Genomic DNA, 17,111 nt, shown 5'->3' with positions numbered 1-17,111 from the left:
TGTATTTAACATGCCTTATTCATTTTGCACTTTTAGTCTGAATATTATGCTTTATCTTTTCTGTCCTGCAATCCGCAAAATCCTAAAATCTGCACAACCTCTGGTCCCAAGCTTTGTGGATTTCTGGAATTCTACTGTATAACTTCTTTACATTAACTCTGGCTTTATCAAGATAAGTTAATACATACATATTTAATGAAAATGCTTTACAGTATTTGCATCATATTCTTTTTTGTTTCTGTGTTTAAAAGAATGAGAAACTATTATTATAATTTTATTTAAAAAATATGCTGTTCTAAATTCAGGATTGAAAAGCTAGAATATGAAAAATTATAAATAAAAGGAAATTTTAATTAAATTTTATTTTCAAATGAATGAATAATAAATGCATGAATGAATAAAAAATTACAATATCATTGCACACCATTCTTTTAACTAATGCAATATCTACAGAATTAAACACGTTTACATAAAATTTTCAGAAAACATTTCAGGGTCTACCAACAAATTTTACCTAACAAAAAATATTAGTCAGTATTGTTTTATGCACTTTATTTTGCAAGTACAAATTAAATAAAATGCAAATATTCTTATTAATTACTTATATCAATTGCCACTTTATTCTCATTTACGTACGTTTTAATATTTTATTTTATAAGAAATTTTAAAAAGCACACAAGTCATTAAAAAATACAAAATATAAAATTTTTACGAAATATTTTTCAAGGCAGACTTTTTAGGAGAAAAAAAAACAGTTCAAAACACTAATAAAATTACAACAAATGCCACTAAATTATATTTCAAGGCTCTTTCTCTATACAAATTTCAATATTAATCTATAATTATATAACTGTAACACAATATTTACTCCAATAAAGTACATTTTTTATTAAATGCATTACAAATTAATAAATGAGCAGAATGTCACAAGAAATTATTTTTTTACTTCATAAAGTAAAGGTCAAATATAAATTTATCAAATGCATATTTTAAATTACATCCCATCATAAACTTAAGCATTCTAAATAAAATATGCTATAATCAATGAAACAAAATTTATTAGAAAAAATAATTAAACAAGTTCATTAATTTTATTATTTGGTTTGTCATAATTACAATGCAAATACGAAAGAGAAAATGAGAAAGCTAAAAGCAAGTTTTTTATATTTTTATTAATTTACAATGATTTTAAATATTTAGTTTGATTCTAGTTTTAATAAAATTCGTATGTGCAACACTTTCATAAAAGTAGTAGTAGCAACTTATATTTTTTCAAATGTTTATATGTTTTTCTACATAAGAAGTTTTCATGGTGATTTATGAGATTTCACATGTAGCACCCACAGCTTCCAAAGCTGCTTTCAGTTTTTCAGCGTCATCTTTAGCAATGTCTGCTTTTAAAATCTGAGGTGCACTTTCCACAAATTTTTTAGCCTGAAATGAAATGTAAATTACCATTAAAACACATTTTAGTAACTTCCAAAATATAGCCAAAAATAAATCAGTTTTTAAAACAAGTGTTCAAGAAACACTGGTTTTACTGTATGCACATAGGCATTCTTCATTTAAAAGGTTTTCAAGGAACAATTCGAGCACAGAGGTTTCTTGCAAAATAAGAAACAATATTTTTAAGGATGCTCATGCATTTGTTATACACACTAGATTGCTGGATTTTGAATCTATACACTTTCCAATGATTACCAATGCAGTGGAATCTTGCGATACGAGCATATCTATATATGAGAAATTCGAGGAAAGTGTAAGCAAAAAATTTGTCTCTAAATATGAGCATTGAAGAGTAATGAGCAATAAGTCAGGTTTTTGGTATACCTGGCCCATTTCCTGATCCAGCTGAACTCAAGGAATCCCCTCGTCAGATCACTCATTGTTCTTTGATCTACGTGTTTGTGTGATTGTGAGTTGTTTATTACATTTAACGTGAAAATAATTATTTCATGATGCCTCCCAAGAAGTTTGTTGCCTCAGATAGTGCTACAAAGAAAAATAAAAAAGCCATGGCCACTAAAATTAAAAAAGAAATCATTGATAAACATAAGCATAGTGTAAGAGTGATGGAATTGGCAAAGACTTTCGGCCGTTCGACATCAACGATCTGTACTATTCTGAAGAAAAGGAAAGAAATTACAAAACTTGATGTAAGCAAAGGAGTTACCATTACTTCTAAGCATCATCCAAAACTCCTAGAAGATGTTGTTGGTGTAGATTAACAAGAACCAGTTAAGGTCGGTGTCAGAAGCTATCATAAAGGTATAACTCTGGTTATGTTATTTACCAGTGTTATTTATCAGAAAAATGATTTTCATGTTGATACTTTTGGGGGTGCGAACAAATTAACTGGGTTTCCATTATTTTCAATGGGGAAGTTCACTATATGAGCTCAATGCTCGAATGAATTAAACTTGCATCTCGAGGTTCCACTATATTCATAATTGACATTAATTTTTAAAAAATACTTTTAAATTTTACTAAATATATTATCACAAAAAAAATATTTTATAGCATACAATTTTTGTCAGAATATAGCTTGCATTGAATATTATTTTGAAAAAACATAAAATTAGTTATTGTCCCTCTTGAATAAGTATATGATGAAAACAATTGAATATCATAAGTAACCCTTATGTGGAAAATGAAAAAATTAAAAACAATGGATAAATTTGGACTGTTCTGCATGATGCTATTCAAGATCTGTGTAATGAGGCATGATGCTATTTTCTAGCATTATTTTGAGATTGGACAATTAAATTGCTCGCAGGTGCAGAATTTTAACAGTAGAAGTAACACTACATCTCCATTTAGTTAAGGTATTTTATAACTTTCAGCAGAGCCTTTAACTCTAGCAGCATTGACTTTTCCCTTAAAAACCTAAGACGTGGGTTCCATTGGTTGAGGATTCTGAGCATTTCTCTAAAGATAACCAGCATATACATACATATTTCAGATATTTTCTCATTTCAGTGTTATGCAGCTGTTTGAATTGTTTCAACTCTGTCTTCATACTCCCTATAGAAGTCTTTAAAGTTTTGCCTCATTACACAGATCAAAACGTTGCATGACTTTTCAAGGGCAAAGTTTCAGCATCATTCTCATCAGAACATTAAGAGGGAGATGCAATCTTCTAGACAGTGTGGAAACAGATGGTTGGAATATGGGGGGGGGGAAACAGATGCCAAAATTTTAAGAAAATATTCCAATCCAGTCAAGTCATGAAAGAAGTTACAGGGTGAATCAATTCAGTTCAGCTAAAAATAGAAGAGACATAATGAGAAAACCAACGCTAGCAGTCTGTGAGACTGCACCTCCCAGTTGGGAGTTAAAATTCAGAACTGCAAAAACATAGCATTTGTTGTTTTTGTTCAAAAGTATGAAGACTAAAAACTCAAGATCATCTTATACCATATACAAGAATGTTAAGGATGAAATTTGTACAGTAAAACCTTTCAGACATCTGGACAGCAATTAATTTCTCAGATATCAGTTTAAATGACTAATGTAATAATAAAAGACTTAATGGGAAGGTAATCAGATTTAAAAAAATACTTAAAAATACTAATTCTGAAAAACATTGCATATGATTGTAAACCATATCACCTTCATCAGACTACTTTTCAATAATAATAATAATAATAATAATAATAATAATTACTTTGCAAGTAGTTTAGAGTGATTATAAAAACCAGGTTTCAAGTATGTGTATTGATAATTTCAAGATTTCCCCTTTAATAAATAAATCTGTTTTATAAAATCAATTGATTATCATACCTGTACTAAATTCATGCCCTCTATATGATTTTTAACTTCTTTGATAACCGCTACTTTTTTCGATTCTTCAAATTTCATTAATTTTACAGTAAATGAAGATTTTGTTACTTCAGGTTGAGCATCCTCATCCTAAAATATGAAAAATTACAAATGATTTAAAAAACAAATAATGTCAAGGAAACATCATGCATATAACTTCCAAAAAGCAAATAAAAATCACATTAACATAATATTAAAAAAAAAAATTACATGCACATTTACAGCAATATTTTTAAACTTATATGAACTCAGATATGTAATAATAGTTTGATTAAATGTTTAATAAAATAGTTGCACCTGGTTTCCCCATTATTCTGGATGTTAGAATAGCTTATAATTTCATGAGATAGTATTTAATTTTAGAGTATTTTCATTGATTTTAATCTATGTTCACAGGAAATGTTTCCACATAGGTTTACAAACTTTATTGTATCATATACAAGAAAAATACTGCCCTATCAGTGGATGAAAGCTTTGTAGAAATATTATGAATGTGTTACTTGTTTTAGAGCATATGTGGTAACTTTTCATCAAGTGATAGAGAATTTCCCTCACAACTGCGAAACTCAAAATTTTGTATTTGGTGTAGCAGGAACTGATTTCTATAGGCCATTTCTTATAAAGTACAAAAATCAAAGAAAAGGTGTATACAACAAAGTATATGCAGCAATATTTATTTGTCTTGCTATTCATGCCACACACCTGGAAACTGTAACAAACTATAACAAACACAACCTTTCTTTGCTTGTTTAAAATACTTTTCTTCTGGAAGTTAACCACAATGAATCTTCATGGATAATGCTAAAACCTTTACTAGAACAAAGGTAGAATTATATTTTCTGATGAACTCTTTGCAGGATATTTGCCACCACAGAAAGTAAACTGGTACTTATCCCTCCCAGAGCACTCGATTTTGGCAGCCTCTGGAAGTCAGGACTAAAATCATTCATTGAAATGAATTTAAGAAAATACTAAATTAACTTCGCGGAAATCTTTGATAGTTGTGGTGCAAATTGAGGTTTTTTTTTCTAAATCTATGCCTCCTCTATCAAACGTCAGCAGACCCCAATGATTTTCGTGTTTTGTCGCTAGGTCATTTTTTAATCAGTCAAAAAATAAGCTCTATAGCTGAGGAGTTTACTTGATGTGCCTGAAAATAGACTTCGCAGAAAATAACCAATAGATTTGGAAAATGTAGATGCACGATTATCTTAATAATCAACAGCATAGATCAAAAAGGCTATTAAAAAATATTTTAAAAGATAACATTAAACACTACTGTAATGGTCTGTTGTAATTACAAAAGATTTTCCACCCAGTTGTTGATATCTAGAATTGAGGTACTGTCAAGCAATGACAGTAAGATATGTGTTGCAAAATTATTGCTACTAGAATAGTAATGTGAAACTATATAGATTTTCCACCCAAGTGGTTGATAGTTGGGATTACTGAGGTATTTCCAGGCAATGATATGATGGTAAAATATATGTTGTAAAATAACTACTATCAGATGGTAAGCATATTCAGAGAAGTGTTCATCATATTTACATCTTGCTTCAGCAGAGACTTTAAACTTTATTGCAACAAGTGTTATTTCTTAACTATAATATGCCTATCCATTGTTTTCTCTTTAATTTGCATTTCTGTAATCAAGTGTTATTTTTTGTTTTGAGTAATATAGAATTCAGTTTCTAGTGTCAGAATTGAAAGGGGGTAGCTCGCTAGATGACACAGCTTCTAATGTTTGACAAAGAGAATACAAACTGAGGTGCTATGCAATAAGCTGTATGAGAACCAGATCAGATGAATAAAGTGTATGTGAGTACACCATTCTTCAGTATTTATTTCTGAGCTTTTATGCGAAACAAAATTATATATTCACTATTACGGTATTATGATATTAGTGCAAAATATAATTCCTACTCTTTTATCTCACTTTAACAGTCTTACAGAGCTTAATTACGGATATTTATCAAGGTCGGTCTTATGGTAATTAACCCTTTGAGTGGTACGATTTTTTTAAATCTAATTAGGAAATGTATTTAAAAAGCATATGTTTGTTTAATTTTTGTAATTAATTATCTTAGTTTTGGTTTTCCTTCATTAATGTACTATTTAGATAACTAAAGAGAATACTTCAAATAAAGTAATTTAATCAAATGACAATTCTCATGAGACAGGTTAAGGACAGTCAATGCACTCAGGGGTTAATAAAATAAAACAGTTTACTTTGAAGCATGTTAAATAACTCTTTTGTCAAAAAACTTTAGGTAAAGCAATGCTGACACAGAATAAACTATATACATTAGTTTTTTATCATCTTTTTCTCATTATTCCATTTATTCATCTTTTTCTCGTTATAACATTCTTACAGCGAGATGAAACATCTAACATTTTAATTCCACTTTAAAGCTTTGATAATAAAACCAAAAAATTTATATGTTTAATAATATTTTTTTCTTTCAGAGTAATGTAATCCAAAGAATCTAATGTTCAAATTTTAAAATTATGAACTAATGCAACAAATACTCTTGTTTGTTCACAAATAAAAGACAATGCAATGAATGAATTTCTTTAAATGAGTGAAATATTTTAAACAAAAAAAGTGTTACCTCTGCAGCTCTAGAAGGGGCAGCAACAGGCATGGCACCCATCATCATTGGTGTGTCTTTGATGTTTAATTTTTTCTGCAATTTAAATACATTTTAGTAAAAGATAAATACAAATCTGTACATCTCTATTGTTCAAATTATGTAAATTACATTTGTACAAGTTTTTAATATTCACACAGATCAAACTAATGTATGGTTTTAATATCTATGACTTACTGCCAAAAGCGCAAATTGAGATATAAACTTCAGAACGTAACCATTTTAGCACGGTCTGGGGACTTTTACAGAAGGAAACGAATGTTGCCTTATAACTGCACAAAATTATTTATTATATACATACACCAGAAGAGTCAAAACATTACGACCACCTACTCAATAAGACGTTGCATCACCTTTAGCCTAGAAAACAGCTGCAATTCGCCTTGGCATGGATTCACAAGTTCTTGATAGATGACTGGAGACAGGTTTTACCAAATGATGTCTAAGCAGTGGTCACGCAATGTCGAGATATTCTGACATGATGGTGTTTGAGATCTGACCTACTGCTCCATAATATCCCAAATGTGCTCTATTGGGTTAAGATGCAGTGAGTTAGGTGGCCAGGACAATAACTGGAATTCACCCTTATGCACCTCAAAACAATCCAACACAGTTCGAAGCTTATGACATGGGCCATTTTTCTGATGAAAGATTCCATTTCCAGTTGAGAAAACAGATGCCATGTAAGGGCACAACTGATCTGCAATTATATTTAAATAGTTCGCAGCTTTCATGGTCTGTTTTACCACAACTTAGGGTCCCAGAACCACTCATGAGAATGTCCCCCACAGCATAATACCACCACCCGCCTGAGTATGACGTGCTGTGCGTGGAAGCAACTGTTCACCTGAAAGACAACTTACCCTGACACGACCATTAATGTGATGAATGAAAAATTGTGAATCATTCGACCAGGCAACTGTCTTCCACTTATCTATGGTTCAGTTTATAATTCCTGGGTCCACTGTAGGCATATTTGACAATGATGCTTGATCAATAAAGACACATGAGTGGGACATCTGCTGCACACTACTGAACTGTGTGTTCCAAAATACTTGCACTTACACCTGCGTTCATATTCATATAGGGCAGTCGGCTGAGCCACTGTCTGGTGCCGATTTTATATATACCAAGTGAGACAGTCTCTGACATCCATTTTATTTGATGATGCATGGACATCCAGCACCTTGGTGTCTACTGCTGGTTTTACAGTCATTTATCCACTTTGCATAAATAATAATGGCAGTTCATGAACAACCTACCAGTTGTGAAGTTTTGGAGCTACTCATTCTAAGTCTTCAGTTCATTACAATCTGCCCACTAACAAATTTGCTTAGATCAGCAGCCTTTCCCACCACTCACAAAAGTGCAAGAACAATTCCTTATCTTCTTAGCAACAGTTAAATACTATTTCCACTTAATCACATGCTCTCCATGTCATCAAGATGAGTCCATTAAAAAATGTAAAGATGGTCATAATGTTTTGGCTTGTCGCTCTATGTTATAATTTAATTACATGCTTACCCAAAAAATTAATCAGCAAGCTTACTCATAACCAGGTTTTATTTTACTTTTTTTTTTTTTTTTTTTTTTTTTTGTGTGTGTGTGTGCATGTGAAGAAATTTTGTAACATCTATTTTAAGAATTTCAAAGCAAGTGTTTTCTTAGTGGCAAAATATGGTATTCCTGGAGAAATTTTGCCACAGTTTCTTTGATTGCAAGCAGTGCCCACAAGTGCAGATTTTAAATAAAATAAAGAGGATGCAGCCAAAAGAGTTGTACGTTAAACCTGAAGAATTGCTATGAATATTACTGGCACAGTTTGGTGCATTCTGAAACAGTTTGGCACAGTTTGGTGCATTCCTGATAGCTTCTAATGGTAACTTCTGGTTATGCTAACATACAAGTACTTAAATTTTTTTATTTCAAATTATCACACATCAAACTTTACAATTATTAAACATTTGCATTTATCATTTTTTAAATTACAGATCACAGAAAGTGGATTTTTGAAATGCAATATATTATCTAATCAACTTTCTAAGATCTGCATAATACATAAACTGAGGATCTGCTTTCAGTAGCTACAATCATACTACATTAAAGGGATAATATTTTAAGAGCAGATGGTATGTTTTACATAGCATACATATTAGCATAAGACAATAGTATAACAAATAATATGCAAATCAGTCTAAGAATACATGTAGCCTAATATATGGAGAGATGATAAATAACTGATGCTATATTGCAAAAGATATCATGAAATAAAAATGTTAATATTTTCTTATATACCAGTCATTAATTGTACTAGTACTCTATAGTTTTCTTTATTTCTGTTTTATTTTCAAAATTAAATATCTCTCAGATAAATATTCACCTTCACTATTCTCAATACTGCGGGCAGTCTCCTGAAACAGGACTCGAATTAATATAACCTTACTTTAGGAAAGGAAGCATTATTTACATATGCTATGCAAGATCATACAAAAATTAGGAATTAAATATTGACAGAACTCAAAGCATTCATTACAAAAAAAACAACATAGAGAAAACTTAACTGCAACTAAAACCTTTGTTAACTCAGATAAGTTTAACTGTAACTAAAAACTTTGTGAACTCAGTTAATCTTTTGTTTATGATGTCCTGATAGCTTCTAATAAAACTTTAGTAACTACTCCCATATTATCAAGTTAAAATACAAATACATCATAAACAAATTAGCTCCATATTTTAAACTTAGTGCTTGACACATATCAAGACATATCAGCATATTTTTTTTCATATATATTAATGCAAGTTGATGTTCACACAACGTACAATATACAAAATCTGACTAAAGACTACAACAAAACAAAAAAGTTGATAAAGATTAAGATCTTGGTAAGTTAATCTGTGTTACAGTGTTTGAAAACATACACTAATTTCCCTTTTGAGTGAACCATATTAAATATAAAAGAAATTCTCGAAACAGTTGCTGAAGAAGCATGTGCTGCAAATACTATATAATCATATATATATATATATACTGTTGTCGACCATGGAATATGAGAAAACACTGTTTTCAAGCAAACAAGCCCCAATTTGGAAGGGGGAAAACCCGACTTAAGGTCCTTTTATAATATATCATTTGAATGAAAAATGCAATTTAATAAGAAATAGTCACAATTGAGAGATAAATTAATATTTTGAATGAAAAATTCACAACGGCATGATAATCATATTTCAAAAGAAATATTTTAAAAGGTAAAATCAAAGAAACAAAATCATACCTTTAAACATTCATTTAAATCAGCCACTTCAATTAAAGTTAATTTGGCTATTTCTTCAACAATATTTTTTATTTTGTCAGAGTACACCTTTTCACAGCCATCTGGTGTTGGATGAGATATTGCACTTGAACTACAATATAACCTACAAAACATATGAAATGTTAATAATTATGTAACAAATTGTTATGCTTAATCAAATTGAAATTTTTCATGACTGCAATAGCTTGCTATCTTCAGCTGCAAAACCGCAAATTGCGGTTTTGCAGCTGAAGATGGTGGTTCGGTAAAACCATCGAAACTAGTCCTGTGAAAATTTTGTAAATATAACGCTGATTTTTGTTGTTTGACTTCTGAATTAACATTTCATCTGTATGAAATGACCACCAAACAATTTTGAAGTTTAGCTGCATATACAGATTTCCAATGCATTCAGTACATTATTTACAGCAAAGATCGTGAATTAATGAGATATACAGTGGATGGACAAAAATATGGAAACACCTTGTGAAATGCATGTTTGAAAAGATTGATTTATTTTAATGAAATATGTAGGATGCGCTGGCGTTTTTGACTACTGACGCCACCTATACAACTTCGTAAATGTGCTAAACAGTTCAGTTGTTGTCAGAGTACTGTTATGTGAGGTTGTCATTGCATTATGTCAGAGTTAACAGACTTCGAACGTGGGCAAATTGTTGGAGCACGTATGGTAGGTGCTTCCGTAAGCAAGGTAGCAGAGGTGTTTAGTGTTTCAAGAGGTACTGTATCGAAGATTTATTCCGCATATTTGAAAAGTGGAAAAACATCATCTGCTAAATCACAGCGCAGACGAAAGTGTGTCCTGAGTGATCGTGACAGACGATCATTAAAGGCAATTGTGACGAAAAATAAGAAGACCACAGCTGCAAAAGTTACTGCTGAAATGAATGTTGTGTTACCGAACCCTGTGAGTACCAAAACAATTAGAAGGGAGCTTCATAAACAGGGAATTGCTGGCCGTGCTGCAATTGAGAAGCCACTCATCAGTGATGCTAATGCCCGTAACAGGAAAAGGTGATGTTTAAGTCATAAAGCCTGGACTATAGAGCAGTGGAAGCGAGTAATATGGTCTGACGAGTCTTCTTTCACATTGTTTCCCACTTCTGGCCGAGTTTACATCTGAAGAACGCCATTTCAAGCCTATAATACAGACTGCTTGTTGCCAAGAGTGAAACATGGCGGGGGTTCTGTTATGGTTTGGGCAGCCATATCGTGGTTCTCTGCTAGCCCCATGATAACTGTGTCAGGGCACATGACTGCCAAGACTTATGTGAACATTTTGGCCGACCAAGTTCATCCCATGGTACAAACTTTGTTCCCCGATGGTGATGGTGTCATCCAAGACTACAAAGCCCCTGTTCACACAGCCTCACATTGTCCAGGACTGGTTTTCTGAGCACGAGGATGAGTTGTCCCATCTCCCCTAGCCACCACAGTCACCAGACCTGAATATTATCGAACCTTTGTGGTCTACGTTGGAACGGAAAGTGCGTTCTCGTTATCCACCGCCAACATAGTTATCTGAACTTGCCACCGTTTTGCAGGAAGAATGGTATAATATTCCCTTGGCAAACATACAGGAACTGTATTTATCCATTCCGAGAAGACTGCAAGCTGTTTTGGATGCCAATGGGTTTCCTACACCATATTAAGCAAAGAAACATGTTTTTTTAAAGGTGTTTCCATATTTTTGTCCAACCCCTGTATATATACTGGTGTGCAAACATTAAGATAACTGATGTTTTAATATTTAAGGAAATCCAAGTCAGAATGGCAGTACACACGACGGTTAATCTTTGGATTATGGTAACTTCACGATTTTTTGGCAAAAATTTGGCGACCAACCCTGCTACAGCAACCTGCTAATTTTGTTTTGGATGCCATTTTGTTTTCACGAAGTAAAGGCCATTTTTTTTTTTAACTCAAAATTTTTTTTCAACAATCTGCTTGCCGAATTACGCTTATGCTACAACTTTTATGGAACAAAAGTGCGGTACAACTCTGATAAACGCCCTAATTTCACCAAATGTGGCGATATGTGTTTTGCGCTGGTTTTTGGCACGATTGCACGTTGTATGGCAACCATGTCGACGTAGGTTAATAATTGCTAGTTGGTTCGTGTCGCGTGTGTTTTTGAAATGACCTATGTTGCGATGAAAGACGTGGTGGGAAGGTTTCAGCCGCGTATTTTAGATTGTGTGCAGAATAAATTTAGTATGAAAAGGTACGATGTTGGAGTTGTTAACGAGTCTTTTGTTCACGGATGTATTTATGGGGATCGTAGTGTATTTTTGGAATTTCTGTGGGTGTCGAGACTTTTAAAACGGAGCTTGATGTGTCCGAAATGCGGAGCTGATATGGGAACTCTGACAAAAAATGGTGTTTCTGATAGACTTGTGTGGGTTTGCAGTAAAATTGTTGCTAATAAAGTATGTGGGTGTCAGCGGAGTTTAAGGTTTGGATCTTGGCTTTCGTGTAGCAAGTTAACGTTGGAGGAAGTTTTTATTGTTACTTTTGAAATTTTGAATCGTAGGAAGGCATGTGATATAGCAAAATCGTGGAAGTTTTCTTCACAGACATTGTGTGACTGGCGAAATTTTATTAACGAATGCATTTTGGACTTTGTATGCTCTGTATCTGAGAAGATAGGGGGGAAAGATATTTCTGCTTTTAAAAGAAGCTTTCATTATTATAGTAAGTGCATTTTATTTTATTGTTTTTATTTTGTAGAATGTTATATTCATTGTTTTTTGTATGAATTTCTGTTTTTATTGTTGTTTTTTGAATTGTCTGAAATTTATTTTAGTTTATTTTCTTGATTTGTTTTTAGTGTAGCTTGTGCAATTCATAGATGTTTTTTAAAGTTGAAACAGAACGCTGTGTACATGGTATTCTTTGAAATTTATTATTGTTATGTTAATTTATTAAAGCGAGGTGTGCGTAGTTCGTAGATTCGTTTGTTGCCTACAGTGTGCCATTCGTAGATGTTTTTTTAAGTTAAAACATGTCGCTGTGTACATGTCAAATATTTTTGGTTAGAAACTTTACGTTTTTGCTATCTAAGTTTTTTGTTTTTGTTTCGGATTTTTAGCTTAAATCGTGTGTTCAAACGTAGTTTTCGCATGTGCGAAAACATTGTTTTTGGAGACATTTTAGGCTTAAAGTTCGAAATGTAGACAAAAAATTTAGATAGTAATATGGCAGCGTGAAGTTTCTCGCCAAAAATATTTGGCGACTTGAGGGCGCATATCAGAGTACCAAAAGTGCTTAATCATGACGAAGATTAGGTGCGAAATTGGGAGAAAGTGCAGAATCGCCCACTGCTTGCCGCGTTTTTAAGAATTGCACATACACGGGATCATCCATGTACACGTCGACCTATTTTCACTTAAAAAAAATTACAGAATTGCACAAAAATGGCATTGCGCACACTCTTGACTTTATCCATGTACATTGCTAAAGTCCTAGCTAGTAACCTTTATCGCCTTACCAAAATGTCGCCAAACTGCCTGTTACCATATTCCAAAGATTAGCCAAATATATAATATTAATACACTACATTTTAAATCAAACAATGAAATAACATAAAAAAAGAAAGGATCTTTTGCCCTTTCTTTCCAAATCCTACTGAAACTTCAAATTAATCTTACTACATTCAGCTATTTTACAGCCTAAACCACAAAACAAGTAATATACTTCCTAACCAATACATGCATCATAAGCCCTTGTGAATTTACCACAATCATGCAACCGATTGCACCATAATAGGGATTCCATAATATTCAACTACTCAGGCTACCATAAGTGAAACAACAACTTGGCGATAAATGACCAATCACCACAATCATGCAACCGATTATGCCACAATAGGGTTTCCATAAGATTCAACTACTCAGGCTGCCATAAATGAAACAACTTGGCTATAATACATGGGGTACTCTTCTCTCTAACTGAAAAGATTATTCAGTTTAATAAGGTGTGTGGTTGCGTCTGGTAGCCATGCATGCTGCACAACGATTGCCTATATGTGCTTTGAGAGTGGATGAACAGTGCCCAGCATTAACAGTTCCAGCTCTTTTCAATTCTGAAATAAAATTAGATGGGTACTAAAGGGTTGCAATTTGTCTCCCGAGCAAATTCTACACATGCTCAATTGGAGTAAAATCAAGAGAATGAGCAGGCTACTGCACATACTGGATATCTTCACTTTCAATGAAGTTGTCATCCAGGATTGCACCGTGAGAAGGCAAATTATCATCCATGAACAGCACCTCAAAACATGTGAACATACGCGTAAGGACTTTGTACCTTTTAGAAGTAAAAAAAGATGTGAAGGTCTGCATGGCCAACCTGCACTATGCTTGCCCACACCGTGACTACCTTTCAAGGAAAATAATCCAGTGATGTTTCTTGGGTGAAAATGAGTTGCACGTTATCTCCATATTGTTATCCAACGAGAATCACAGCATTGCAGTGTTCACAGCAAACTGGGACTCATCACTGAAAATTACACTGGCCCACTCTTGCAAACTCCACTGCTGATGTTTCAAACTGCAGTTTATACAATCGCAATTATGCGCAGCCAAGAGAAGAATGCAAATGGCTGGTTGTCTGGCATACAGACCAGCATGATGGAGTCTCCTATAAACAATTTGCCTCAAAGATCGTATTCCTGTAACACTGAACCAAGTTCTCTAACACAAATGTCCCTCTAATATTGTGCAGTTATTGTCAAATATCGGTCTTGACAAATGGTTATCGACCTTGTACAGGTCGTGGGTAACATCTCCCATGCTGTAAAACTACTGCCAGTCTTGAGATCACACACTAAGGGACGTTCAGAATTTGAGACACTTCAGTTTGAGATTGTTCACATTCCAGCATTTCAATAACTCTTCCTTTCAAAATCATGCCCTTTTGGCAACTTTATGCCATCCTTCAGCCTATCTGATTGTTTAACTCACTCCTCAGCAAAGCAACTGCACATAACCTTTGAAACCACTTGAGATGGTTTTATTTGCTTTCTGATGTGCGCGTATGTTTTACGCAGGCCAACGTCGACTGAAATGTTCTGCATATGCACAGTGGTTCACCTTCAAACAATATTCTTTACAAGTGATTTTGGTCAATTTAATTAATATTTACTCATGTTCTTCCACATTTCATTAATTATGGTTAACTTTTGGACATCAGTGTATACTATGCTGCTGTTTTACTTATTGGAAAATCCATCACATACGTTAAAACAATAAAAAATTTAAATTTATACTAAGTCATCCCTTCACCATGAACTAATATTTCAACCTAAAATTTTACTCAGTCCTCAAAATGAAACTGAAATTCTGAAAACTGAAAATGATAATTCTAACTGCAAATTTGTTATTATATATTAAGTAGAAGCAATATAAAAGTTCTAAAATAACGAAATTACAAGCCAACGCCCGTTATATAACTCACAAAAATTTGCGGATTGAGACATCACAGGTATTTTAGAGAATCAAATTCGGATTTACATCACATAAGGAAAAAAACTATGAACAAAAGCAAAATTTAGTTACCTTCTCACTTTAAAAATCATAATTTGCAACTTATTCCCAAACTACAATACCGCGAACAAATATATAAATTCAGCAATATACAGTTCTACTTATTTCTTACAATTTACAGCACAAATAAACGATGTATTAAAATCATCTTTTTCTAATTCGAATCATTCTCTCAAAATAAAGAATTCATTTCATTCTCTGATGAAATGACGCAGTCATTGTAATAAATTTGAAATGTTACACAGAAATAAGCATTAATAATAATGTTACACAGAAATAAATTTTTCATATAACTGTAATGATTGTTTATAACGATCTTGATTTCAACTTTTGGACCGGTTTAAAAGATAATATTATCCTACCTCCATAGCCTACGTTGACTGAAATTTAAACCATTTATATGTTTTGAAACGCATAATCGTCCGATACTATAAAACTGTAAGCTTTTCCTTAAAAGAGACATGATTTAATTTATTAATACTGCGAATGACCTACAACAAAACAATACAATGCATGTTTTACTGAACATTCAAACTTTTTCACGCAGTTTATTCATTCGTAAGTTTAACATGGTCCATGAGAGGCTGGATCATAGAGCTGTTTTTCATAAAAACAGATTAGAGACAGTTCTCGTAACACGCTACATGGTGGTGAATGATGATCGAAACGCCCTTAAGCCATACTCCAAATCAAAACCAATAAAAAATCTATCAATTAATTTTTAATAAGAATGTAAAGTGTAGGGAAGTAATCTACCAATTCCTTGAACAGGAAGACATTGAAATGGTTACTAATCAGTAGTAAGGTAAGTAGAATCAAAAGGTGATGTAAATGAATTATATACAGATAATTCAGAAAAGTACAGGAAAATAATTTAATTTATATATATGTGTGTGTGTGTGTGTGTGTGTGTGTGTGTGATGTACTAGCTTTTGTCCGGAATAAATAGATTGGTGAAGAATCATAGATGTAGTCGTAGCTTAAATTATCAGACGATAAGTTTAAAAAACAGGATCAATTTATTATTGGTCAGGAGAAATAGCAGTTACAAAAAATCATATTTCCGGAGTAAATAAAAAAGAATTACTAATAACTTTTTGTATATATTTTATTGCATCGTTACATTAAAGAAAAGACCCCGATATTCCTTTGCGAGTCCTTTTATAGCCTCTGGAAAGGCGGAGCTTACAAGAAATGACGTCAACCTCGTCAGCCATTCCAGTTCGCTTTAAATATTTCCAGAATAGTCTATAACTGTACGTGTAGAAAAGGCGGGAAAAACAACTTGACTACGGGGCTGTCGATTTAATTCCACGTACTTTCAAATAAGAGACCGTCGCCATTAAAAATGAAAAGAACATACAGTCAGAATTTTAAGTGTATTGTTGACTATGAAATTTTATTATAACATATATATATATAAATTATTGAAATAATAGTTACAGATTTTTTTTCAGCGTTGTTGATTTGCTCCTGGCTTTTGTTAAAACTCTTTTTGATAATAATAAGCCCTTAACTTGACAGTTTAAGAACTTAATGTAGCTTTTTGTTATGAATATAGCAATTTTAATCTGCAATTTGCCTCAGTCCAAGAAGTTTGCTGTGTTTTTCTGTTTGTTTTGCAAGAATAAGCCCAGACTCAAAATCCATAACCCAACATGGGTTGCAGAGTAGATTTAAAAATAATAGTTACAGTTATTAAAGTTAAACTTATTATCAGTAGATAGAACGTTATTTGTGGTAGTTAAAGGACAGAGTCTATCTTGGCACGCCGGGAACTT

The 17,111-nt window shown here is 32.7% G+C and overlaps 1 protein-coding gene across 1 annotated transcript; it reads right to left on the bottom strand.

Annotated features, from left to right (window-relative positions):
- Positions 1–343: 343 nt before the first annotated feature.
- Positions 344–15,879, bottom strand: mRpL12 (mitochondrial ribosomal protein L12). Its single transcript, XM_035363394.2, has 5 exons — positions 15,693–15,879; positions 9,746–9,887; positions 6,435–6,509; positions 3,784–3,912; positions 344–1,434 (listed from the first exon to the last, which is right to left on the bottom strand). Exons 1-5 carry the CDS (start codon positions 15,791–15,793, stop codon positions 1,318–1,320), a joined length of 564 nt encoding a protein of 187 aa, XP_035219285.1. The 5' UTR covers positions 15,794–15,879; the 3' UTR covers positions 344–1,317.
- Between the last annotated feature and the right edge of the window lie 1,232 nt (positions 15,880–17,111).

Source organism: Stegodyphus dumicola, chromosome 3 (assembly GCF_044657685.1).
Source record: "Stegodyphus dumicola isolate Sdum_Otavi_A_Nest chromosome 3, ASM4465768v1".
NCBI classification, from domain to species: Eukaryota; Metazoa; Arthropoda; class Arachnida; order Araneae; family Eresidae; genus Stegodyphus; species Stegodyphus dumicola.
Note: the sequence above shows the minus strand (reverse complement) of the source record. Positions and strands in the feature narration are given on the sequence as shown.